Source organism: Phyllobates terribilis, unplaced genomic scaffold (genome assembly GCF_046119375.1).
Source record: "Phyllobates terribilis strain yellow unplaced genomic scaffold, ASM4611937v1 Scaffold_5__5_contigs__length_657084704, whole genome shotgun sequence".
NCBI lineage: Eukaryota > Metazoa > Chordata > Amphibia > Anura > Dendrobatidae > Phyllobates > Phyllobates terribilis.
Genome location: NW_027362765.1, coordinates 253,263,160 through 253,289,633, shown reverse-complemented (window position 1 = coordinate 253,289,633; position 26,474 = coordinate 253,263,160). Strand labels below are relative to the sequence as shown.

At 42.9% G+C, this 26,474-nt stretch overlaps 1 protein-coding gene across 2 annotated transcripts; it reads right to left on the bottom strand.

The window, feature by feature from the left end:
• Nucleotides 1-2,994: 2,994 nt before the first annotated feature.
• TSEN54 (tRNA splicing endonuclease subunit 54) lies at nucleotides 2,995-26,474 on the bottom strand. Of its 2 annotated transcripts, XM_073684051.1 has the most exons (11): nucleotides 26,315-26,474; nucleotides 23,486-23,650; nucleotides 22,824-22,887; nucleotides 16,313-16,396; nucleotides 15,574-15,672; nucleotides 15,124-15,176; nucleotides 13,642-13,728; nucleotides 12,538-13,133; nucleotides 9,498-9,558; nucleotides 5,724-5,840; nucleotides 2,999-3,331 (listed from the first exon to the last, which is right to left on the bottom strand). In XM_073684051.1, exons 1-11 carry the CDS (start codon nucleotides 26,323-26,325, stop codon nucleotides 3,181-3,183), a joined length of 1,488 nt encoding a protein of 495 aa, XP_073540152.1. In that variant the 5' UTR covers nucleotides 26,326-26,474; the 3' UTR covers nucleotides 2,999-3,180. The 2 variants fall into 2 exon arrangements, with proteins under 2 accessions (XP_073540153.1, XP_073540152.1); XM_073684052.1 differs by lacking the exons at nucleotides 22,824-22,887; nucleotides 26,315-26,474 and having other exon boundaries at nucleotides 2,995-3,331.

The window sequence follows — 26,474 nt, the reverse complement described above, 5'->3', positions numbered from 1 at the left end:
GGGACCTCAACCCCCGGATGAACTGTTCCGTCAGCATTTATTCTCATCTTGTATGCTGGCTGGACTAACCTGTTTCAGGGCCCGCAAGGCTTCCTGTAAGCGCCAGGCATAGTCCCGGATACTGTCCTCAGGTTTCTGGGTACAGTGGTAGAACCTCATCCGGAGATTGTCTCAGTGCGGTTTTCAAAGACAGTTTGCAGTCTCTTAAAGATAATGGATACTGATTCCTGGTCTGCAGCTGGCCAGGTTTCAACTTTCCGCTCTGCGGCACCAGTCAATTGTCCCAGCACAACAGCGGCTCTCTGCTTACCAGTCATAGAATACATGTCCAGTACACCGCATATTTTTCTCTTGAACCCAGACAGGGTGTCTGGTTTGCCATCATACTGGGGAAGCCATTTCGCTCCAGGGATATACGGCAGGGCCATGGGTATCAACGGAGTCACGACCCCTGCTGGTGGGGCGGCCGCTCCGGCCTGTGCAGCGCCGGGCGCAAGTTGGGCATCAGGAGCGTTAACCGGTGCTCCGGCAGCTTGCTGGTCGTCGGCCATGGTTGCGCCCTCCCTAGTAAACCGTAGCCTACCTTCTTTACTTGGATCGGGTAGGCCGCAGCTCTGCAGGCGACAGTCTCCTTCCAGGACCTTGCGTCTCCCTCGCGGCTGACGTCAGAGCGTGTGCTTGACAACGGTTTCCTTCTAGGACCTGACGCTTCCTGGTTCGGCGTCAAGGCGCGGCCTGGGCTTCACGCGCTTCCAGCGGTTACGCCTCTTTGATTACCGCGCAGCGACAGAAAAATGGCGGATAATGGCGGGAAACCTGGGGAATGGCGGGAAATCTTCACCACAGTAAGTGTTACAGTCTTTTAAGGCGCACAGTACCCGGTAGCAACGGGCACAGAATCCTGTTCGTGACGCCAGAAGTTGACGCGCCCCCAGGGCTAGGGGGTACTTGGCAGCCGGGTCTATGGATGCTGGTGGGGGATACGTCGCAGTGGCTGGCGCTGTCCGTGGCCCAGGGCGGTCAACTAAAAAGGGGGAATTGTAACTTGGATAAAAATAAATAAAAAGTTTGTGACAGCACCTGTGGTACCTGGTAAGGATTACCAGCGCTGCTGCAGACCTCCGGTGGGTGATGGAATGACAGCTGAGGTGTTTCTGCTCCCCACAGGTGGAGCGGGCCCCCGGGGCAGTGTGGAGTTTGATGGTGGGTGGTGATGCTGGGGCTTGTAGTGCAGGCGGATGGCGCAGCAGGAGTAACTGACAGACAGGGGATTCGCTTCAATACCTTTACTGGTGCTGATGTCAGGTACGGTCCAGGGTACTCAGTAGGATGGGTGCACTTCAGGACTTCTCCCCAGTGAGCAGGTATAAGGCCTCCTGGTCCGTGTCTGCCTCTCTGTATGCTCCTGGCCAGCCTGCAACTGGGCCTATCTTATGTGTCGTGCTGTTCCTTCACCTGTTGCTCGGTAGTAGGACCTTCTGCTGGTAACCCTGGACGCTGGGGCCTTGTGGTTGCTGGTCCTGTAATGGGTCTAGCTTCAGGTTGTCCAGGGACTTGTAGTCCTCCTGGAAAGCCAGTGATCCCTACTAGGTATAAAGGGACCCTTTAGGTGCGGACCCGGTGTCCGGTTTGTATACTGGGGTGAGCCTATGATGCTCCTCTCTTCTTTCCTCTTTGCCGTCGGCCACACTCGGGGCCCTCAATACTCAGCAGCAGATGAGCTGCACCTTCACTGGTCTAAGTGCCAGCACGCTCTCAGACTCTGACTGACTCTCTCTTCTGACTGACTGCCTGGCTCCACCCTCCATATATAGATCCCTAACGGGCTCCCTCTGGTGGTATGAGGTGGAAGGGTGGAGGTGTTTGTATGCAATGAGGGCCTCTTGTGGAGAAGTCCATCCATGCACCCCGGGTCCTGTGGTACCTGTGCACAGCAGGGTGCCACACGCCTACAATTTAAATGGGCAGGTAAAACAATAAATCACCTGCTGGTCAATGGGAGGAGTGCAGTGTCAGGTAGAAGGCATTTCAACCTCCTGTATAGATAATTAGTAAAAAAAAAAACCTTACCAGCACCTCCCAAGTATGAATTGGTGCCAGCTGTATGAAATGCATAATACAAATAAAAAAAAAAAAAAAAAAAAAAACAGCAGCACTCCACTATGGCTAAGATACACAAAATCAGTGTGGACATTGAATTTAGTCTATATTATTGCTCAGAAAGCTTGTCCAAAGATGTAGGCTTGTAGCCCAAAAGTGGCATGGTAAGTAGAACAGGGACTCATCAGACGGGAGGTCACCTTACCACGGTTGATGGGCACAAGAATCTTTGCTTTTTGTAAGTACAGCTTTCTGAGCAATAATAAAGTCTAAATATATTAAATATATATATTAGTTTTTAAATTAACCCCTTGGGTCCCTGGTTCCTTAGAATCCCAATCGTGGGGTACGAGAATATGAGCGAATTTCCAATGTCTGGGAACTGGGAATTTAGTGTATGTCTTAATTGCAGATAACTATAGTAAGCGTGTCTGGGGACTTGATAGAGCTGTTGACATTGCTCAATAGAAACAAGAGCACCCTGGATATATATCTGTGTCAGTGTCTTGACACCCAAGTTTGACCAAAACTGAGCATCTCAGGAAAGTAGGAATTCAGGAAGAGTAGTTTAATACCATAAGGGGGACTCAGTTACCGAGTCCCTGAATTGGAAAGTCTTTTTGGTGGCCTTCCACACTAGAACAGCAAATCTGTGACTGGGCAAGAAGGAGCGCGAGTATTTTCCTGGTGCCTTAAGACCCCTAAAGACTCAAAGATCCCCAAACAGTGCACATGGTGAAGTTCAGAAAAGTGAAATGATTTTTAAGCTTACTGAAAAATCAATGTTCTCAGCAGCACCTTCATCCTGTGTAAACATGAGCCAATGTAAAGAAGTCCTAAGATTGTGTCGTGAACATGGCTTACTGAAAAGTGGAATAGTAACAGAGCACAAAGCAGATTTCCCATTGCTAATAGGCATTGTCCTTGTTTGATTTATTTGTAGTTTTTTGGTTTTTCTTATTAAATTACTATAAGAATATTTTTTGTTCAAAATAAATATATATATATATAAAGAATAATCTTCAAAATAAAAATAGCAGTACATTTTCCATACACAAACTGTTCAAGGATTATACATCCTCATGGGTAAACGTCCACTGGTAGTTGCAAATCTTTAAAGGTGTAAAAGGCTACTTCTCCACAGTCCACCAGAGCAAACACAACTGGTATGTCTCCACTCTGGTATGCCAGGCTCTTTATAGTTCGCAGGGACGGGATATGCTCATCAAAGCTACAGGAAACAAAATAGAAATTCATTGGTTTAATGTCAATGAGCAAGGTTAAAAATGTATAAAAGCTAATGCTATAATGACCAAAACAACTGTAAGTGCCCTTGATGTTTGCTCAACCTTTAGGCAACTGGATGTAATAGAAGGGACACCTCCCAGATATAGATCCCCTTTATTAAGGCCCCGTCACACTTAGCGACGCTGCAACGATCCCGACAACAATACGACCTGTCAGGGATCGTTGCTGCGTCGCTATGTGGTCGCTGGTGAGCTGTCAAACAGGCAGGCTCACCAACGATCAGGGGAGCAGCGACATCGTGGAAAGAATCTTTCCACGATGTCCTGCTCCTGGTTACGAGCCTGCTGAAGCAGGAGCAGGCTGGTAACCATGATAAACATCGGGTTACTAGGGGCACACGCACACCTAGTAACCTGTTGTTTATCATGGTTACCACTCTGCTACGGTGAGCGAGAGGTTACCGCTCACTTTAGCAGGCTCGTAACCATGATAAACATCGGGTTACTAGGTGCGCGTGTGCCCCTAGTAACCAGATGTTTATCATGGTTACCAGCCAGATCGCTGCTCCCACTGGTCACACACAGCGATGTGTGCTGACCAGCGGGAGGGCAACGACCAAAAAAATGGTCCAGGACACTTTTCAGCGATCTCACAGCAGGGGCCTGATCGCTGCAAAGTGTCACACATAGCGACATCGCTGGTGAGGTCGCTGTTGCGTCACCAAAACCGTGACACAGCAGCGATCTCGCTAGCGATCTCACTATGTGAGACGGGGGCTTTAGCCTCAGCCAAGAGATAATGCAGATTGTAGCCTTCCTTCTGACTCAGGTCCTATTTAGGCAATTGGGAATTGTGCAATGCTACTTCGCTCAGCAACAGGTGATACAGGTGGAGAGGACAGTGCAAGAAACATGCAACCATTAGTTACTATTTTCAACTAAAGCTTCAAGGGAATGTGTCAGTAGGCTCAATTCTCCCAATCTGTCTATAAGCTGAATAAAATTATACCTTGTTATCCGAAATCTGATATTTTAATCCTAGAGAAATGCACATTTTCTTAATATGTAAATAAGCTGTTCAGAACTGTGGGCCGGAAACTTATCTGCATGAGCTCATTACAAGCTCATTTACATGTTAAGGAAATGTGGATTTCTCTGGAATAAGACATCAAATCGCAGATATCAAGGTATTATTTTATTAGGGGGGGGGGGGGTGATCCTACTGACAGATTACATTTCAGCCATACATTTCCTCTGCAATGACTGTTGTATTGTCAAGCTCACTTACATAGCATCATATCCCACAGCACTTTTCAGATATTATCACTGTCCCCATTGGGGCTCACATTCTAAATTCTCTCTCAGTATGTCTTTGGAGTGTGGGAGGAAATCCACGCAAAACAAGAGAAGATCATACAAACTTATTGCAGATGTTGTAAAGGAAATATACCACTAAATGTCAAACAATAAATTGACCATGTGGATGTGCCAGGCATGCTAAAGTGGGAGCCACTCTTCCTACTAGGAGCCAATACAGTCAAGTCACTAAGTATTTCCAGGACTTTACCATCATCCATCATGAGACAACCACTCTGAAAGCAGAAATGCTAATACAAAGTAGACTTTGGAACAAGAAATTAGAAAGTAAGGAGGCAAAGAATAAAAAAATGAATCTACAAAAAGTGACATTTTATAATACAACCGTATGACAACTTTGGATCCAGTACAGCTCAAATAAATGTCACTATAGTTTGACATAGTGTCATCCCAGATACCTTCCGCGTTGAAACTCGTCTGATCAGCCAAAAATATTTAGGTCTGGGATATACAGAGACCCCTTGAACTTGTATGCGCTACTGACTGATTTTAAAGGGGTTGTTCAGTCTAAATTAACAAGTCTGCAGTTACTCTGGGTGACTGCAAACTTACGAATCCCCCTAGCGCACGCACAGTGCGCTGCGAGGATTCGCCGGTTTTTGAGCGGGCGGGCATGTGTTATACATACTCCCGGCCACAGCACGACTAGTAGGCGCGGCCTTGCTCAACACAAGTGTGTGAAGCGAGGCCACGTCCATTAGTCAGGCTCTGGCCCAGAGTATGTATAACATACGTACCCGCTGGTCCCGGTTCAGAAACCGATGAATCCTCGCAGCAGGGAGGGGATTCATAAGTCTGCAGTCACACCAAGTGACTGCAGAGTTATCATTTTGCAGCAGACAACACCTATAACTGCAGTACAAAAGATTGATTTGAGCACAATGTATTCTTCTGAATCACAGGTCTAGCTCAATAGTAAACATCAAGTCCCATGTAGCCCATATCTAAAAGTGCATTCTGCCTTCATACACACTATTGCTCTCATAACTAGCCACCTACCTGCGCACACACAAATAAGCATATGGTTTGCCTGGTTTGGATTTCCTAAACTCAGAGTTACCATCAGCTTGATACAAATTAAAGTGTATCTGCAGAATATTCCGCTTGTCTTGAAGTCTGTAAACAGGAAATCCATCATTAAATTTCACACATTTTATTTCTCAAAACCTTCAGAAATTATGAATTCAATACAAAAAGTATAAATCTGAGGCTATATTTACACAAAAGACAATCACAAGTGCGGTTCTGCATTGAAAATGCAGATATTTTGACTCTTGAGAACAGACCATTACTCCATTCTAAGAGTTTCACCTTCTTGTTTTTTTTTTTGTTGACAATGCCATAAAACGGCTATTTTTTGTGGGACAAGTTGTATTTTTTCTTTAATGCCTTCATTTCATGGCACATATAATGTATAAAAAGAATACTTTTTGTGGGAGCATGGATGAAAAGGTGTTTTTTTTTTTTTGTTTTTTTTTTTAATATATTACCTTTAACCTGTGGGTTGATATGACTATAGGGATGCCAACAAGGAGTTATATTTTTACTACTTTTGCACAATAAAAAGACTTTAAAAAAAATTGTCTTTATATCACTATACTCTGAGAGTTATTTTTTTAATTTAACGGCAATAGAGCAGCACGTACATATTAACTAAATGCATCGTCACTCCATCACCACATGGAAAGTATTGCAGCACCAATTCTTAAATAGAAAAGCATTACTTGCCTATTAAATCCTATTTCATTATTTTATGATCCATGGCCTGTTTTTCTGTTGATCCTAAACAATCTCTTTAACCCCTTTGATGTGGGGTCGCACGCAGAGCTCACATCTTTCCTCACACTTGAGGGCTGATTTGATCAGCCATCAGGTGCCTTTAACAGCTGTGGGTGACAGTGGGATTTAACACGCGGCAGACAGAAGCGCATCACAAATCCTGCCCATCGGCGCCTGTCAGGTGATCGTGGGGTGCGGATGGATTGTCATGACAGCCGGGGGTCTGCAGAAGACCACCGTGCCTGTCATTAAGATACTCTTTAGGAGATCGTGATTTCTACTATCTATAGCACAGGAGATCGGACAGTCGCAGCTTTAAAAGTCTCCTAAAAGGACTATTGAAGACAGTAATAAAAAAACAAACAAAAAAAAAAAAACCCACAAAACTTCCAATCACCCCACTTTTGCCCCATTAAAAAAAAGATACACATATTTGACATTGCTGGGTTCGCAAAAGTCCAATCTATGAAAATCTAAAATAAATTAATCCGATCAGTAAACTGCATAACGAAAAAAATTAAAACGCCAGAATTATGGTTTTTTGGTCGCTGCAACATTGCAATAAAAGGCGATCAAATCATTGTATCTACCCCAAAATGGTATCAATAAAAACGCCAGCTCAGGGCATATAAAAGAAGCCCTCATCCTGCCCCAGATCCCAGAAAATTAAAATGTTAAAGGTCTCAAAAAAAAAAAGACGACATAAGCGAAAAAAATCTCTTACAAATTACAAACAACCTATACATGCTTAATATCCGAGTACTCGTACAGACCTGAAGAATAACATTGTCAGGTTAAATTTTATCGTGGTAAATGGTACTGAAACCCAAAAGACAATTGTGGAATTTAACTTTTTTGCAATTTGAGCGCACTTGGATTGTTTTTCCCATTTTCCAGTGCATCACATAATAAAATGGATGGTGTTATTTAAAAGTACATGTCCCGCAAAAAACAAGCCCTCATACAGCTATGGGAACAAAAAAATAAAAATGTTATGACTCTTGGATAAAGGGGAGGAAAAAGCGAAACTGCAAACAGAAGGTCATGAAGGAGTTAAAGGGAACCTGACAATTGATACATGTGGCCCATGGATTGACCTGCATGTATCAGCTGTCAGGTTCCCTTTAACATTTATATATTTTTAATGATACCTTTTATCCTGTAGTACTTTTTTTTCTTCTTTTTACGTTTTACTAATTTTGCACACATGAGATGCAAACACCCTGAGACATGTGTCTTCAAATGTAGTTTTTAGTTTGGCTTCTTACTTATGTGGCAAGACTCATTAAAGGGTCGATATTGACTTTTAAAGGGAATCTGTCACCCGCTGGCACTTATCGGACCTCTAATACAGGTGATAGAAATGTAATTCAATTTATACCTGTATGCCTCATATTAGAGGTCTTGTTGCTGTGAAATTGTTTATTATTCCTACAAGTTTCTGATGCTTGCAGGCCTGGGGACTGGAAGAAATCCCCGCCTCCTGTGTGAATTATAATGTTTCCCCCCCTCCGCTGCATGGCACAGTGCCTGAATTTGGCTGCTGCAACTGCATGTCACAGAGCACTGTGACATGCAGGGGAGGGGACAAACATTATATTTACCACAGGAGGAGTGATTTCTTCCAGTCCCCGGGCCTGCAAGTCCCAGGGGGTGACTATTCCCTTTAAGATAACTACATCCAATAGGTTACACTAGAGTTCTAGTCTTCTTACTCTTTGAAGAGGCTATTTGCATATTTAAAATTCCCAGGAACTAATTGCATGGCTTATAAGTCTCTCTATGCAGACTTGGTGCTCTCCACAAGGAAAAACTTTAACCTTAAAGACCTACTTTTGGACAAAATACTTGGAATTTTTATTTTATTTATTTTTTTTAAAGTTTTTATTGGCACTAATTGGGGTATAAATTAATCTTCATTACTTCTTATTCCATTTTTTTGGGTGCAGGATTCCATTTTTTTGGGATTAGGGTTTAATTTATTTTTACCGGGTAATTTTATAGTTGAGGTAATAACAGATGTTGCGATACCAATTATGTGTAGGATTTTTTATTTTTTTTTTCCCTGGCAGGTGCTTACATAACACCATTCTCCTGACGTTTATTCTGAAAGAATACTCACAAGATCAATATAACAGATATGTTCACCAAAGAGCACATAGTAAACCTCACTCATGATAGCTGTGGGTCATGTAGCTTTAATGAGAAACTACATGATTACACAGTAAGCTTTCATGTTCTCATCTAGTGGGCATGTCAGGCATCCTACATATTACTTAAAGCGGTTTTCCCATGAACAAAGTTAATTTTAATCAACATTTTAAATCAATCGATCTTTGAATAATAAGCTACACAATTGGGTGCGTTTAAATTTTTTTTCCTGTCTGAGATAATCTTATAAATGTGCCCCTGCTGTGTACTGTGTAATGGTTGTGTCTGACTGTGCAGGAACATGGTCTGATCATACCACAGCTCCTGGGCAGGGGAGGGAGCAAGAGAGTACAGGCATTACAGCATGGGATCACAGCTGCTGGTTTCTGTGAAGTAAAACAAGTTTGAAAACAGGCAGGAAAATGTTTTACCTCACAAAAAGAATCAGCTGTGATCCCATGCTGTCCTGTCTGTATATTCTTTTGCGTCCTTCCCTGCCCAGGAGCTGTGGTATGATCAGACCATGTTCCTGTACAGTCAGACACGGCCATTACACAGTACACAGCAGGGGCACATTTATAAGATTATCTCAGCACAGGCACCGTTATAAGATTTAAACACATCCAATTGTGAAACTTATTATTCAAAGATCTATTAATTAAAATGTACTTTGTTCATGGGACAACCCCTTTAAGATCTCTGTGCCTAGAATTAACTGTGTAAGACAAATCTGGAGATTTTTTTTCAGGTACTATAATATTGTGGCATAAAGTTTAAAAAAAAAAAAACATCCACATTAATTGTTCTGCCAGGGACATGTCTTCTGTTCCTTATTGCACTTACCTCTTACCATCTTCTAGTAAAGTAGATTGACTGATGATCGTTACTTGCTCTAAAACAGAAGCTGGAAGCAACAATAAGAAGTTAATATATCAAATGTATCATTATCAACATTATCAATGATCGGAAGAAAATCAGTTCATAAAACCTGCAACTCTGCTCTTCGTTGTCTGTTACTTTCTAAAAATGGCTATAAATTTAACGTTTCTCCTTATGGAGAGTGACATACTGGCCCTGGCATGCCAATGTAAGGGGGTTTATTCACTGTGCAATGCTCCTCTGGGAAATTTCATTAATTAAATATGCAAATTGCCTCTTCAGAGAGGACGACTAGAACTTTATAGCGCCACCTGTTGGAAGCAGCAATTCTACAAGTTGCTATCGACCCTTTAACCCTTTCGCAACCCTGGGATTTTCCGTTTTTTGCATTTTCGTTTTTTGCTCTCCTTGTTACCATAGCGTTTTTTATTTTTTGGTCAATATGGCCGTGTGAGGGCTTATTTTTTGCGGGACGAGTTGTACTTTTCAACGACATTACTGGTTTTACCATATCATGTACGGGGAAAAAATTCAAGTGCGGTGAAATTGCAAAAAAAGTGCAATACGACAGATGTTTTTTTTTTTTTTTTTTTTTACCACGTTCACTGAATGCTAAAACTGACCTGCCATTCTTATTCTCCAGATCATTACGAGTTCGTAGATACCAAACATGTAAAGGTTCTTTTTTAAGTGGTGAAAAAAAATTCCAAAGTTTGTTAAAAAAAAAAAAAAAAAAAAAAAGCCACCATTTTCCAAGACCCGTAGTGTCTCTACGTCTCCATTATTCGGGATCTGGGGCCGGGTGAGGGCTTATTTTCTGTGCAAAGAGCTGACGTTTTTATTGATACCATTTTGGGGTAGATCCGATGTTTTGATCACCCGTTATTGCATTTTATTGCAATGTTGCGGTGACCAAAAAACGTAATTCTGGCGTTTAGAATTTTTTTCTCGTTACGCCGTTTACCGATGGGTTTAACTCTTTTTATATTGATAGATCGGGCGATTCTGAACACGGCGATACCAAATATGTGTATGTTTTTTGTTTTTTTTTATTTTGAATGGGGCGAAAGGGGGGTGATTTAAACTTTTATATATTTTTTTAATTTTTTAAATATTTTTAAGAACTTTTTTTTTCACTTTTTGCTTGCTTCTATAGTCTCCATAGGAGACTAGAAGCAGCACTTGTCTGATCGCCTCTGCTACATACAGGTGATCAACAGATCACCTGTATGTAGCAGAAATGGTCCTGTGCTACGAGCGCCGACCACTAGGTGGCGCTCATAGTGACCAGCTCATGACAACCACTGGAGTCTGCTGCAGACCCAGGGTTGTCATACCCATCCATCGGTGACCCGCGATCACGTGACGGGGTCACCGATGGGCGGGGTAAGTGACGCGCTTCCGGCTCGGCGATGTTAAATGCCGCTGTCAGATATTGACAGAGGCATTTAACATGTTAACAGCTGCGGGTGGATCGCGATTCCACCCGCGGCTGTTGCGAGCACATGTCAGCTGTAATAATCAGCTGACATGTGCCCAGTTCAGTGCAGGCTCAGCACCGGAGCCCTCACTGAACTGTGGGGTTACAGCCTGTGCTTACAAATACAGCACAGGCTGTAAAAGGGGTTAATGAACCTTGCAATGTGACTTAGGAGAAAAGCCAAATCAGATATCAATTTGCAGACACTGTTTCAGGGTATTGCCCCTTGTCAGTGCAAAGTATGAGATCTCATTTGGCTAGGTGAGAGACTCTGGACTGAGGTCTAAGGGGCATCATTTCTCTTTGTGGAGAGTGACATACCGGTCCTGGCATGCCAATGTAAGGAGGCTTATTCACAGTGCAATACTCCTCAGGGATATTAAAAATGCAAATTGCCTCTTCAGAGAGGACGACTACTAGAACATACTTTGCACTGACGAGCAAGGCTGTGGAGTCAGAGCCGGTATAAAATGGACCGACTCCAACTCCTAAAATATATAATAAATTGGGTACAGTAGTTAAAAGCAGTTTATGGGAAATATTTTCATAAGAATTTGGGAAAGTTATGAAATGTCCTATAAAGGTCTGTCCTTTTCCTGATCTAAGGGTCTAGACTTTTTTAAATTTATCACTTAAATATGAGCCATGTATGAGGGAGTCGGTGTCATGGAAATTGAGGAGTCGGAGGTTTGGCTTACAGACTCCAAAGCCCTGCTGATGAGGGGCAATACCACAAAATACTATGTCTGCAAACTGAGATTCTGATTTGGCTTCAATCCTAAATCATATTGCAAGCAGTGCTGTGGAGTCAGTAAGCCAAACCTCCGACTCCTCAATTTCCATGACACCGACTCCCTCATACATGGCTCATGGTTAAGTGATAAATTTACTGTAGCACAGATTCATCTCAGCTAAAAGTCTAGACCCTTAGATCAGGAATAGGACATTTCAGAACTTTCCCAAATTCTTATGAAAAATATTCCCCACAAACTGCATTGAACTACTGTACCCAATGTATTATATATTTTAGGAGTCTACGCCGACTCCACCAAAATGGGCACCGATACCGACTCCACAGCCCTGATTGCAAGGCTCGTTAAAGGGTCAATAGTGACTTGTAGGATTGCTGCTTCCAAAAGGTGATGCTAGAGAGTTCTAGTTCTCTTTCTCTCTGAAGAGGCAATTTGCATATACAAGTTTAACGTAACTTAATCATCTATATAACAGTGGCAAATCTGGGCCTGACTCTGGGAATATAATGCTTGTTTAGACCTCATTCCTGGTAACGTATTAGTACAGATATGAAAATGTGCCAGCATCACGGTGGTCCGATTTGAGGCTTAAGACTGAATGATTAACGTTTGCTTGTACACATTGAATAGAGTGGTAGTAACATTTACTTAACGAGATTTTGAGCAATATAAACTCAACACAATATACACCATCCTCAGGTACGATTTATAATGTTTGGGTAGTTTTTAACTATTAAAAAATTAAGAAGATAAACATATAACAAAAATTCACCTGTAGATTTCACATGTCCAGGTGTCAGCAGGGGTCTGACTGTACTTGACCAAAGATGTGCTGGCCTCTCCCTACGACTTTGATATTCTCTCTCTTGTAGGAGTTTCTTATATTCACTCCAGTTTCTGCATTTCTTTATTTTAGGGTCAGCATTGAGGCTGGTTTTGTACTTCCATTCCCAGTCCAATTGCTCTTGTTCTTTTCTGGAGAACTTTTCTGCTCGCAAGTTTAGTTTCTCTAACCAAGGAGATATATTCACTTGGCGGCCAACCACATTATCAGGAAGAAAGGCAGGCTCAGGATCTGGCAGCTGAACATACGGCTGATCATATGCACAGTTAGGAAAGCAGAATTTTGAGAAATCCCATCTGTACATGGGAGCCGCTTCTTCAAGGTCATGAGAAGTTTCTTTGCTTTCCAGCTGATTTCTGGCTTCATCAATTTTCATGTTTTTTACTACAGCAGGCACAGACGCTATTGGTTCTGGAGTAAAGGAATCAACTGTTCCTGGGCAATGACTAATCTTCTGTTTTGAAGACTTATTTTTTTCTCTGCTATTGCTTCCTGATGTCTCCAGCTCATTTTGAGTTCCTAAACTGCAAATTTAAAACAAAAAGCAGAAGCACAAAAATCAGATTATTTTGGCTTCAACAATTCCATTATTTGTACTTTTTCTGAGTTTGTGGCCTGCACAGCCTTGCTATGCTGCAAGAATTAAGAAGCTTGGGTGCTTTGGTCCAACTACAGACATGGCTGCTGGACCAGGGTCCCGAGAATCTTTTTTGCTCAAAACTATTAAAGGAATTTTTTGGGGCATTACAACTGCAGAACCCAGGACCCGTACTAATCAGGAGCACAAAACAATAAAGCAACCACGTCGCTACAGGCACCGAAACACTCAGTCATTCAATGTGTGATCAAGTTGAGCAGTATAGCTGGACCAACACGATTGTCCATCACAGAGTGACTACAGTGACTACACAGCTAATCTGAGAATGGAGGTGTTACATAATGCACGCAGACAATTGTTGAATGTCAGTCCAATCCAAGATATTATTCCCAATCCAACTCAATAACTATACTGTATGAGACATGGATCATTACCCTGTTCTTGAACTCCTCTTACGCTTCCCATTTGATACTGAAGGGATCTCCAAATTTATTTGTCTTTCGTAAGGCAACGGAATTGAGCTAAATTTAAAAAAAAAAAAAGGAAGCAGAGAAATTAATGTTTCAGTGGAAGGACATCAGATTCCAGAATATCACTCACAACTATAAAGCAATATTAGTAAGGCTAAATTCACACGTTCATGTAATGTAGACCATGGTAAATCACAATACCCAGCCCACCCCTGAGCTACCTGCCCAACAGGAATACGTGAAGCAGTTTGGTGGGTCTCCTGACCTGAGCTATCAGGCTGGGTAATGGATGTGATTCCATCCCAAGTACAACGAATCAGATAATGAATGGGTCTAGGAAGAGTTCACATTCGAGTCGGACACGTTTTTTAAAAATTAGCTTCAAAAAATATATATTAGTGCAGCATGTAACACCATTTTTAAAAAAAAAAAACGAAGGACGCTATGACGCAACCAGACTGGCTTCAATAGAAGTCAATAAGGTCCATCAAGTGTCATCCGTCATGAGTGATCTGACACACTTTTTTGCTCTAATAAAAGACTTTAAAAAGGACAAAGATGTGAAACCAGCCTTGAAAAGATGTGTACATCAAAGAAAAAGTCCTGTCCATTAGCAAGATGAGAGAGGTCCTTACACAGAACTGCTCGTGTTCTGGCAGAAGTGACTTGCTAACTTCTGCATCATAGGAAGCAGTGCTGATGCTGCATTTCCCGAGATCTGCCAGGATTACATGCATGATCAGTGCAACCTGCCTTATTCATTGAAATACTCATAAGAATCATGCACCGGTCACCTCCTGATGCAGAAGTGTGCTGCCACAACAGTCCATTTAAAGTGATATTCTGGTAGGAGAAAGCCATCACGTATCTACAGCATACGTCCCTGAGATCTCCAGATCACTGCCGCTCCATTTATTGTCTATGGGACTGCTGGAGATCGCAATGCGCTGTATTTAGCCCTACAGGGCCCTAGACAATGAATGGAGCGGGGCATGCATTATCAAGGTGGTCTATGCATGATTTAATCTAAAAGAGACAACTTTATGACTGTTTATTATGGTAACTATTTATTAGGTGTCAGATTTATTTATTTATCTAATACATGAATACCTAGTATAGGCAGAAATTTGCAAGTAATTCAATAGATGCAAAGACGATTCACTGAACCAGTTTGTATTTGGTTAACTTATGTTTTTTTTATTTGTGTGTTTCTATTTAGTTTTGATTGTTTCTAAAATCAAATTAAATTGTGAATGTATCTTCATATCTTTCACATTAAAAAATTATCTTCTTGAAAAAAAAAGACGATTCACTGAGAAATATATTCGCTTTATAGCAACCCAAACAGTAACTCAAGCAGAATGAATATAGCCCGAAAATTGCCAAACACCAATAAAAATAGTTAACGCTAACCAGAGAAATTCAATAAAAGCTAAGTGTTCGCACCTTGGGTCAAAACGGGTGACAATGTAGCCCAGTCTTTTCAAGTGGCTATACACCTGTATGAAAAGCCAGAAAGAAAGATTAACTAGTAGAGAAGCGGACTACTCCTATGGACGCATTCACATTTGGTTTGCACTGTATATAAGAGGACGTCCCAGTGTATGCGTCCGACAGTTGCCTTCAATATATACCACTGTACAGATAAATGGCATATGCAGCCTATAGGCAGCCATGTTACTTTACTTAATGCTTCTGTATAGAATAGTCAATACTACTCTGTACCTTAACAGTAGATAAAGAATATCAGCCTGACAGACACCAACAGAACAACCTTTTGGCCTTCATCAGAAGATATGTTTTACATATAGTCATTGAGTTTCCAATACATCAAATGCACACTGCAATAGCAATGTGAATACATCCTTAGTGACAAAAAAAGAAATCTTATTTTACCTGATAGTGTAGGAGACAGACTGGACCATGAGAGAGCAGTCTCTCATAAGCCTCTTGGACAGATAGTGGAAGCTCCCTGTAAAACAGCTGAATCGTTCCCTAAACAGAGAAATCATTTATAGGACAAGTGCACACTACCGTATTTTCAGTTGAAAAAACCGTCACGAAAAGCACTCAGACCAATGTTATTCAATGATTTTTATTTTTGACAAACAGTCTGTGCCTAAAGAATTTTTTTTCTGTGTGTTGGTTGAGAATCACCCATTCAAGCCAATGGGTTTAAAAAAAAAAAAAAAATGGATTCCATAGAGAGCCACCATAAAACATTCAGTTTTTATGGATACATGGAAACTGTATTTTGTCTTCTACATATTATATAATTGCTACTGTATAAAAACTTATTAGACACAGACAGATGAGAAAGAAAAATAGTCTGAATTTTCTGGATGAAATCTGGACTTTAAGTGCCCATGTGAACTTAATGGTGAACGAGGCACAGTGCAGTTATATTGTAAGCTACAAACTAATAAGGTGAGACATGAATATACTGTAAGAAGGATACTAATAATGGTCCCAAACAGATCATTATAGTACAGTATATCATGATATGATCAATGGGCCTATTTTATCAGAACAAAAACAACCAAAAAAGCAGGCAATATTGGATACAGCAACCAGAGCTCAGCATTAATTTCTTTGTCCTGTGCCTGATTTCTATGGGGAAGAAGGTAAGACTTACACACTCGAGTAGGTAGACTGCTTCCTCAGGCAGGAGACACTGCCTTCCTCCCTCTACAAAACCCATGGTCTGCCAAAACTTGCCCTGCACATAAAGAGTTACAGATTAGCACTCCTGGTGACAAGTAGAACATTTACAAGGAGCGATTGCCACAAGCATTTGTTGTAGCTTTCGAATTATGCATGGCGTGGGGTACAGTGGCTTTCCACTGCCTTATTACAGTTTTGTTCCCCCCCCCCCCACTTGTTTACTCTACATGCAATTACTTACATACTTCTGCAACTAGATTGAATGGAATCTGTCACATGCTGAGGAAAGACAAAAAAGCACCAGCACATGCGCACGACAATACTTTGCTCTGCCACGGCAGGATAGTGCACCTGCACAGGAGCGTGATGATGAGGACACACTGTGGAGGACATAGGACACGTCACCCACACGAAGCAAGAACAGCAACACCCCGTTGGTGAGTATAACGAATGTTTGTTTTTTTTTTTGTTGTTTTTTTTAGTATTATGGAGAACGGATAGGGGACATATAGACAGAGCTTACAGGTGGTGGCCCTACTTTATATGGGAAAAACCTGGAGACAGGTTTCCTTTAACATCTGTTCTCCATGGTTGACATGATTCATGCTTCCTGTTTTATTAGATTGTTGCATTCATAATATATATATTACTATATATTTTCTTGTACAAAGTTGCTAACTGATTTGTTTTTCCTCCGTTTAACTTGATTATATGTATTTTAAGGCTGTGCACACGATGCGTTTTTAATGCGGTTCCGCAGCGTTTTTGCAGCTGCGGAAACGCATTAAAAAGGCATGGTAGAAGGTCTGCCATGTTCCCCAATGATAATCCACATGTGCTGTGCCCATGCTGCGGAAATTTCCGCTGCGGATTATCATTGCGGAAAAAAACGCAGCACTACCAATTATTTTGCGGAAGTGCTGCGTCTTCGCCGCCATTGACTTGCATTAGATCGCATGGATTACGCATCACTGTATATGTAGATACGTAATCCAAGCGTTCTTATGTGCGGATGGTACCCGGGTGTGGAGGAGAGGAGACTCTCATCCACACCCAGGTACCATTAAAAAAATCTGTAAAACAAGAATAAAATAAAAAATAAATGTATACTTACCTTCTGTCGGCCCGCGCTGCGCTCCTACTTGCTTCCCGGCACTTTGCAATGAATTGAAGGACCTGCGCTGACGTCAGAGTCATGTGACGGGTCACGCGACGCTGACGTAGGCAGGTCTTTCAATTCACTGTTGCTGGCAAGGGAGAACGGAGTGAGCAGGACACCGGGGGGCAAGTATACATTTATTTTTACCACTCTCTCGGGTCACACTATATAAATCCATGCTGGTTGCATGGATTTATACAGTGTGACCTAGTTGTCACAAGCACTTTCCAAGTGATGCTAATCGCTTGGAAAGCGCTTGTCAATCCACATGCGGAAATGTCAGTGAAGAACGCATGTACAATCCGCACGCGTTTTTTTCTGCCAGGGAGATGCAGAAACACTCAGGAAAAAATCCTGAGCATTTCGGCATCGTGGGCACATAGCCTTAATGAAGAATCAATACACTTACCTCTTTTTAAATTGTATTTTGCATAGAGTTATCTTTTGTCTTTGTTGGTCCATACTCCCTGCTGATTCTCTTGGAGCTCACCTCATTTTGCTCTATCTCAAGGATACCACTCTCTCATGCTTCTCCTTCAGTTTAACAAACAATTGACGGCTCTTGTTAAACTCTTAGTAATGGGGTTTAGTCCTGGGGTCCTCCCCTTTCCTCTGTATTCCTCGGCTATTGGACAACCCATCAGCAGAATTGGCTAATGACCGAAGACTAACATCTTTTATAATCCGAATCTCCCACTCCATTCTCCAAGACTTCTCTTGTGCTGCGCCAGTTTTCTGGTATGCACTAACCCGGCCATCCTGTTAATTCCCAGTTTCAAGCATTTCCTCAAAACACATTTCTTTAGACTGGCCTTTCACCTTACCTCACTAATCTAACCAACTATTCCCTGTTCTACCTCCACGAACTCAACATCACTGTGTACCCATACAGCATTATTTGACTGCCTCTATTATATTGATGGCTGGACCATACATGACAAGCACTTTACCTTTCTGTGTCACCCCTATTTCCGGATAGATTGTAAGCTCTCGCGAGCAGCACCCACACTCCTCTTGGTATGTGTTGAATTATGTATTACTCTGAAATGTCTTATTTTCTTTGTACTAGTCCCCTCTGAATTGCAAAGTGCTGCAGAATATATTGGCACGATAGAAAAAAATTATTATATCAGGGATGATTCTAGCTTACCTGCGACCAGAGAATATTGATATGGCACTCCTAACAGCAGTGCAATATAAACTTACAACGAATAAATGCAATCCCAATGCTGCTTTTGGGTTTGGATTTTACAGCCTTCTTTGTATAATAAATATAACTTGACAGCATGATTCTCCAGATCCGTGTGATTTTGGGGATATAAAACTTGCAGATTTTTGTAAGGAGTTGTTTCTTGTGTAGTAGGCTGACGTCTTAATTGATAACAATATGGAACACATAAGACTTTGATCACTTTTATTGCATTTCTTTTTCAAAGAGATGAGGTGGTCCAAAGAAAAAAAAATGCAATTCTGGCTTTTCAATTTTTTTTTCCATGGTTACAGCAGTTACCATTCGGGTTAATTTAATAAAGATGGAGGGTCATTACATTTTTTTTTTTTATTTTATATTTTTTAAAATGTATTTTTTAGTTTGATTACTTATATTTTATACTTCAATATCACAGTATTGTGGCCGAGATTCATGGTAAAGGCAAAATGGTAGTGAAGGGCGCTGTCAGCAGGATCCCAATGGCCAATGTAACCCTTCGGTATCCCGATTGTATTATGGATAGGCGTGGAGGGGACTGATGCACAGGCAACTGAAACTGCTCTATTTAACCCCTTTACAACCTATGACGTACTAATACGCGTTTGTGCACTGGGCTTTAAAAGCCTGTGCCATATTAGTACGTCATCGCGATCGCGATCGCCGCCGGGTGTCAGCTGATTGTCACAGCTGACACCCGGTGCTATGTGCAGGGAGCAGTCCCGCACCGCTCCCAGCACATTAACCCCCGCAATGCTGCGATCGAAGTCGATCGCAGCACTGCGGTGGCTAAGGGGAGGTGATCGTATACTCACCTCCTCTTCCGGCCTCCAGCGCTGTCTGCTGCGGCTTCCAGGATGTTGCCATGACGACCCGATGTCGGCATGACAACATCCGGGTCACCAGACAGCAGGAAGATTTTTTGGACATGCGCAGTGCATTTCCAAATTATCTTCTCCCTGTCCAGTGCTGACAGCCTGCACGGCACAGGGATGGTGCTTCATTCCTGTGCCATGCAGGCGATCAGAGAAAAAAAAAAAGTTAAAGTCCCAGAGTGAGACAAAGTAAACAAGTTAAAAAACTGTCAGAAAGTGAAAAAAAAAAAATAATTCACCAAAAATAAAAATCTAATGTACCCATCAATAAATATTATGAAAAAAAAACAAACAATAAAAGTACACATTTGGTATCGCCGCGTCCGGAACGACCTGACCTATAAAAAACTGTCCCACTAGTTAACCCCTTCAGTGAATACGGTAAAAAAAAAAAAAAAAAAAAAAAAAAAAAAACACATGCTTTATCACCATACCGCCAAACAAAAAATGGAATAACACGCGATCAAAAAGACGAATATAAATAAAAATACTACCGCTGAAAACGTCATCTCGTCCCGGAAAAAACAAGCCGCCATACAGCTCCATCAGCCGAAAAATAAAAAAGTTATAGCTCTCAGAATAAAGCGATGCTAAAAAATATTTTTTTTCTACAAAATAGCTTTTATTGTGTAAAAGAGCCAAAACATAGAAAAACTATATAAATGAGGTACCGCTATAAACGTACTGACCCAAAGAATAAAGCTGCCTTATCAATTTTACCACACGCGTAACAGAATAAAAAAAACAGTTCCTGAATTGTTGGATTTTGTTTATTCTGCCTCCCAAAAATCGGAATAAAAAGCGATCAAAAAATGTCACGTGCCTGAAAATGGCACCAATAAAAACATCAACTCATCCCGCAAAAAACAAGCCATCACATGACTGTCTGCCAAAATCTGAAAAAATTATAGCTCTCAAAATATGGCGATGCAAAAACTAGATTTTACAAAAAAATGCGTCTTTTAGTGTGTGACAGCGGTCAATAATAAAAACCCCATATGATTCTGGTATCGCTGTAATCGCACCGACCCGAAGAATAAAGTCGTCTAATCACTTATACTGCACGAGGAACGGCGTAAAAAATAAACTCTCGTGTTAGGGTTGTCATGGGGTTGGGATTTTTTTCAAAAGTAAGAAAAAAAGATGGTGATATGGCAACTAGTGTTGAGAGCAAGTGCTCGCTACTTGAGTTTGCATCGGGTGCTCTGGTATGCATTGAGTATCGTGGGTATTTGAGTGACAAGCTCGAGTCTCCGCCCCATATGCTTCGCGGCCAAAAAAAACTTTGCGGGGATTGCCTGCCATGCATGAGCGATCCCCGCATGTTTTTTTTGGGTGTCTAATAACCGTGAAACATGTGGGGCAGGGACTCGAGCATGTCACTCGAGCACATGCAGTACATGGTGCATACCTGAGTACCCGATGCAAACTCAAGTAGCGAGCACTTGCGCTCAAAACTAATGACAACTTATTCAATATGATGACCTAATGTTATCAAATTCTGTGTCATATCTCTGGGTTTAAAATGTTCACTATACCCCTTGATAAAATCCTTGAGGGGGTCTAGTTTCCAAAATGTGGTCACTTGTGGGGGAGCTCCAATGTTTAAGCACACAGGGGCTCTCCAAACGCAACATGGTGTCCGCTAACAATTTGAGCGGATTTTCCATTCAATTTGTTAGCGGACACCATGTTGTGTTTGGAGAGACCCTGTGTGTCTAAACATTGGAGCTCCCCCACAAGTGACCCCATTTTGGAAACTAGACCCCCCAAGGCACCCATCTAGATGCATAGCGAGCACTTGGAACCCGCAGGTGCGTCACAAATTGATTCGTAAAAATGAAAAAGTGAAAAAAAAAAAAAATACTTTTTCATTTTTACGGATTAATTTGTGAAGCACCTCGGGGTTCAAAATGCTCACAACCCATCTAGATAAGTTCCCAGGGGGGTCTAGTTTCCAAAATGGGGTCACTTGTGGGGGGTTTCCACTGTTTAGGCATATCAGGGGCTCTCCAAACACAACATGGCGTCTGCTAATTATTCAAGCAAATTTTACAATCAAAAAGTCAAATAGTGCTCCTTCCCTTCCGAGCCCTGTTGTGCGCCCAAACAGTGTTTTTTCCCCACATATGGGGTATCTGCGTGCCCAGGGGAAATTGCACAACAAATTTTGTGGTCCATTTTTTCCTGTTACCCCTGCGAAAATAAAAAAAATTGGGTCTAAAGTAACATTTTTGTGAAAAAAGTTAAATGTTCATTTTTTTTCTTCCAAATTCCAAAAATTCCTGTGAAGCACCTGAAGGGTTAATAAAGTTCTTGAATGTGGTTTTGAGCACCTTGAGGGGTGCAGTTTTTAGAATGGTGTCACTTTGGGGTATTTTCTGTCATAAAGACCCCTCAAAGTTACATCAAATATGATGTGGTCACTAAAAAAATGGTTTTGTAAATTTTGTTGGAAAAATGAGAAATCGCTGATCAACTTTTAACACTTATAACTTCCTAGCAAAAAAAAATTTTGGTTCCAAAATTGTGCTGATGTAAAGTAGACATGTGGGAAATGTTATTTATTAACTTTCTTTGTGTGACATATCTCTCTGATTTAAGGGCATGAAAATTCAAATTTTGAAAATTGCAAAATTTTCAAAATTTTTGCCAAATTTCCATTTTTTTCACAAATAAACGCAAGTGATATCGAAGAAATTTTACCACTATCATGAAGTACAATATGTCACGAAAAAACATTCTCAGAATCAGGGGGATCCGTTGAAGCGTTCCAGAGTAATTACCTCATAAAGTGACAGTGGTCAGAATTGTAAAAATTGGCCTGGTCATTAACGTGCAAACCACCCTTGGGGGTAAAGGGGTTAAATGCTGCTGTCAGAAATTGATAACGGCACCTAAATGATGGTTAAAATCAGCATGAAGAGTTCAGCTCCTGACACTGGTGTTAGAGACAGATGCCAGCTATGTAAAACCGCCAGCATCTATAGCATGTGGAGTGGGCTCTGCTTCTAAGCCCATTCCACACGCCCCGACCCACTATGCAGAAATAACAAGGCTGGGCTTTCAGGCAGGCATTTCAAGGGGCAGCAAAATCCATAGCAGACAGTTGCCAGAGGCGAGAGAGTCATCTCAACTCACGGTAGAAGCAGCCCTGTGTGTTACGCATCTCGGAATGGTTTAGTTTAAAGACCGCTTATAAGAGCTGTATCCACAATTTATCAGCCAAAAGTACACATACTGCAGGTATTGTCAGCTCCACCAATTCTTCTTCTGGTTTCCATATGCCTCTTCCCAAGCTTCCCCTGTGAAAGACAACCTGAGCTATATAAATGAGCCCATATACAACATGCACAAAAGGTGGGACCAGAAATCTGATGTAAGGTTTCTAATACAAACATTAGCATTGCCTAACTTTGTAAGTCCATGGAGGAAATGTGCAGTCGGGAGCTAGAAGCAGAGTACAGTGCGCCAACTGAAGTATAGTAAAGTCTGCCAGCAGTCATGCCAAGTATACTACATCCACAAAGACATCCCAACCTCCATCACTTCCCCACAGCTCTTTACAAGCTAAGCTTCAATCTCTCCCCTTGCAACCAGTACGGACCTCCTCTTCTAAGCCTAAACTAATGCGTGCCCGCTCTAATCCTGCAAATTGTCTCTTCAGAGAGGAAGAGGACCAGATCTCTAGTGCCACCTACAGGAAGTAGCAATCCTAAAAGTAAATAGTGACCCTTTAACGAGCCTTATCACATGACTTAGGATATAAGCCAGAACCAGAAACTCAATTTGCAGACACTGTTTCGGGGTACTGCCCCTCCTCAGTGCAAAGTGTGAGTGGCGTCAGACCGGTATCTAAGAGGTAACATTTCTCCTTGCGGAGAATCCTATGACATTACTCACAGTCGCTCCACACGCTCCTCTCCCAGCAGCTCCCATTGCTCAGCACAACAGATCTGCAGCTTCTCGTTCTGTATCTGTGACCCATCAGGCATAAAATCCTTCTGTCCATGTGAACGCTGAGGAAGGCCCTGCTCCCGACTCCGCACTTCAAACAACTCTGCTGGGCTGAAAGGCATAAACACATAGCAAAGTGAACACAGGAGAATTTATTAATGCGAGTGACAGGGAAAACGAAAAATTGGTCATAACAAGCTGCAGCTTTTTTTCAAAACTTAAAAAACAAACAAACAAAAAAAAAACTTTTAATATGTTGCCATGGACAACTGTTAAACTTTTCAGAAGGCTGGGACTCTACAACTAACATCATAAATTACCAACAACTCCATGGAGCCCTAAACTAAATTTTTCCCAATGTAAAGTATGGATAATCAGGTATAACTAAATGACATCAGAAAAAAAAATGTTGTGACTTAACTTTTTCAGTGCCATCGGTTCACCCTACTCTGACAAAATGGACAGAGCTGGGATGTTGGCATGGCGGGATGCCACGGCTGGTCTAATTCATGACAAGCTGTTGTTGTTTCACATCAGTACCTGACTGGAGTAAGATTTCTAGATAGGCGCATGCCAATCGTCAGACGCCCCAGATTCATGGAGAGACGTACCCACCTCTTCATGAATCAGGAGCATCTGTGTCCAGCACACCTCATCAAGACTGGCATGACTAATGTGGGTCTTCATGAGTCTGGCCCATTATGCCAAAAAAGTCCATAAAAAATTAGAGCACATTTTTGCCCAGTCTGTAAAAAAAAAAAAAAAAAAAAATTTGAAGCGTCCATTAATTTTTTGAGGCTGGAGAAACTTAAACAGATTATTTTGATTGTAATTATCATCATTTTACAGTTTACAGTGAAATCAGCTGATTTCTTCATATCAGAATTATGGGCTGTAGACATCCATCACTTATCATCATAATGATTATGGTTTTCCAATGTGTCCATAAAAAAATATTGTCTGTCCCTGATTTTTATAAGCTGTCCAGAAAAAAAAAAAAGTCAAATTAACAACTGTGGTGTGTGCACACAGCATATTATTCAGGTGGAGCTGGAGAAAAATCCACCTGAGAAAATGCTCAAAATACAGTAATTAACATTCATTTCTATGTAGAAAATGTCTGCCATTATTTCAGGTTTCCAAAAACGCCAAGTTGTTAAAATAACTGAGCCGTGGTTTACTCGTGGAAGATGCTCTAGATTTACAATATCAAGAAGATGCCTGTAAGCCATGTCGTGTTTTGTTCTTTTTTTCTTTCAAGCTTTTTCACAGCATTTACTATTTTAATAAATGCTAGTGTCATCTTGATTCTTCAGGAATAAAAAAAAAAGACCAACCACAGAAAATGCAAAAACAGGTTTTAGGTTTGCAAAACTCTAGTGAAAAGTTGCGATTCTTGAAGTATATTCTGCTCTTTAAAAAAAAAAAAAAAAAAAAGTTTTGGCTACCTGGAGAAGACACAGTGTGAACATACCCTAATAGATGGTGCAACAGACTAGTGTGTATAAAGATGCAGAAAATAGATCTGATCACATAAACCTGTGATAAATCTGGTGTAAGAATTACACATGATAAGTCAGCCCCCGCCTGCGCCCTGTCCCGGGGGGCCACCTCCCCCCCCGCCTGCGCCCTGTTCCTGCCCGCCACCTCCCCCCCACCCCTGCGCCCTGTCTCGGCGGGCCACCTCCCCCCCACCCCTGCGCCCTGTTCCTGCCCACCACCTCTTCCCCCACCCCTGCGCCCTGTCTCGGCGGGCCACCTCCCTCCCACCCCTGCGCCCTGTTCCTGCCCACCACCTCTTCCCCCACCCCTGCGCCCTGTCTCAGCGGGCCACCTCCCCCCCACCCCTGCGCCCTGTTCCTGCCCACCACCTCTTCCCCCACCCCTGCGCCCTGTCTCGGCGGGCCACCTCCCCCCCACCCCTGCGCCCTGTCTCGGCGGGCCACCTCCCCCCCACCCCTGCGCCCTGTTCCTGCCCACCACCTCTTCCCCCACCCCTGCGCCCTGTCTCGGCGGGCCACCTCCCTCCCACCCCTGCGCCCTGTTCCTGCCCACCACCTCTTCCCCCACCCCTGCGCCCTGTCTCGGCGGGCCACCTCCCCCCCACCCCTGCGCCCTGTTCCTGCCCACCACCTCTTCCCCCACCCCTGCGCCCTGTCTCGGCGGGCCACCTCCCCCCCACCCCTGCGCCCTGTTCCTGCCCACCACCTCTTCCCCCACCCCTGCGCCCTGTCTCGGCGGGCCACCTCCCCCCCACCCCTGCGCCCTGTTCCTGCCCACCACCTCCCCCCCACCCCTGCGCCCTGTCTCGGCGGGCCACCTCCCCCCCACCCCTGCGCCCTGTTCCTGCCCACCACCTCCCCCCCACCCCTGCGCCCTGTCTCGGCGGGCCACCTCCCCCCCACCCCTGCGCCCTGTTCCTGCCCACCACCTCTTCCCCCACCCCTGCGCCCTGTTCCTGCCCACCACCTCCCCCCCACCCCTGCGCCCTGTCTCGGCCCCACATTAGCAGAATACAGACTGCCATACACTGCACCCTTATTCCGCTGACATTACTGACCCGGACCACCCCAGCTCAGTCATGTCAGGCAATGCTAACCAGAACAGTACATTATACAACAGCTTATAGAGCAAAAACCGTGTGTGTATATTCTGTTACTGCAGTGACAAGAGCAGCAGCAGCAGCTGTGCACAGATGAGAGGGGCAGTTATAGCCTCAGCTGTCATGGCCGATCACTCCCAACAATCACACTGTGCAGCACCGAGCACACATACCTCAGCATCATTCACCACGCGCTGTACGCCCGCTCACCCGTCCGGCTCTAAGCCCACATACTAGTCACACTCCGGGAGTGCACATGTATCCGGGCAGGAACAGCGAGAGACAAGCAGGATGCGCTCTACATGAAGGACAGCTCGGCAGCCAATCAGCACG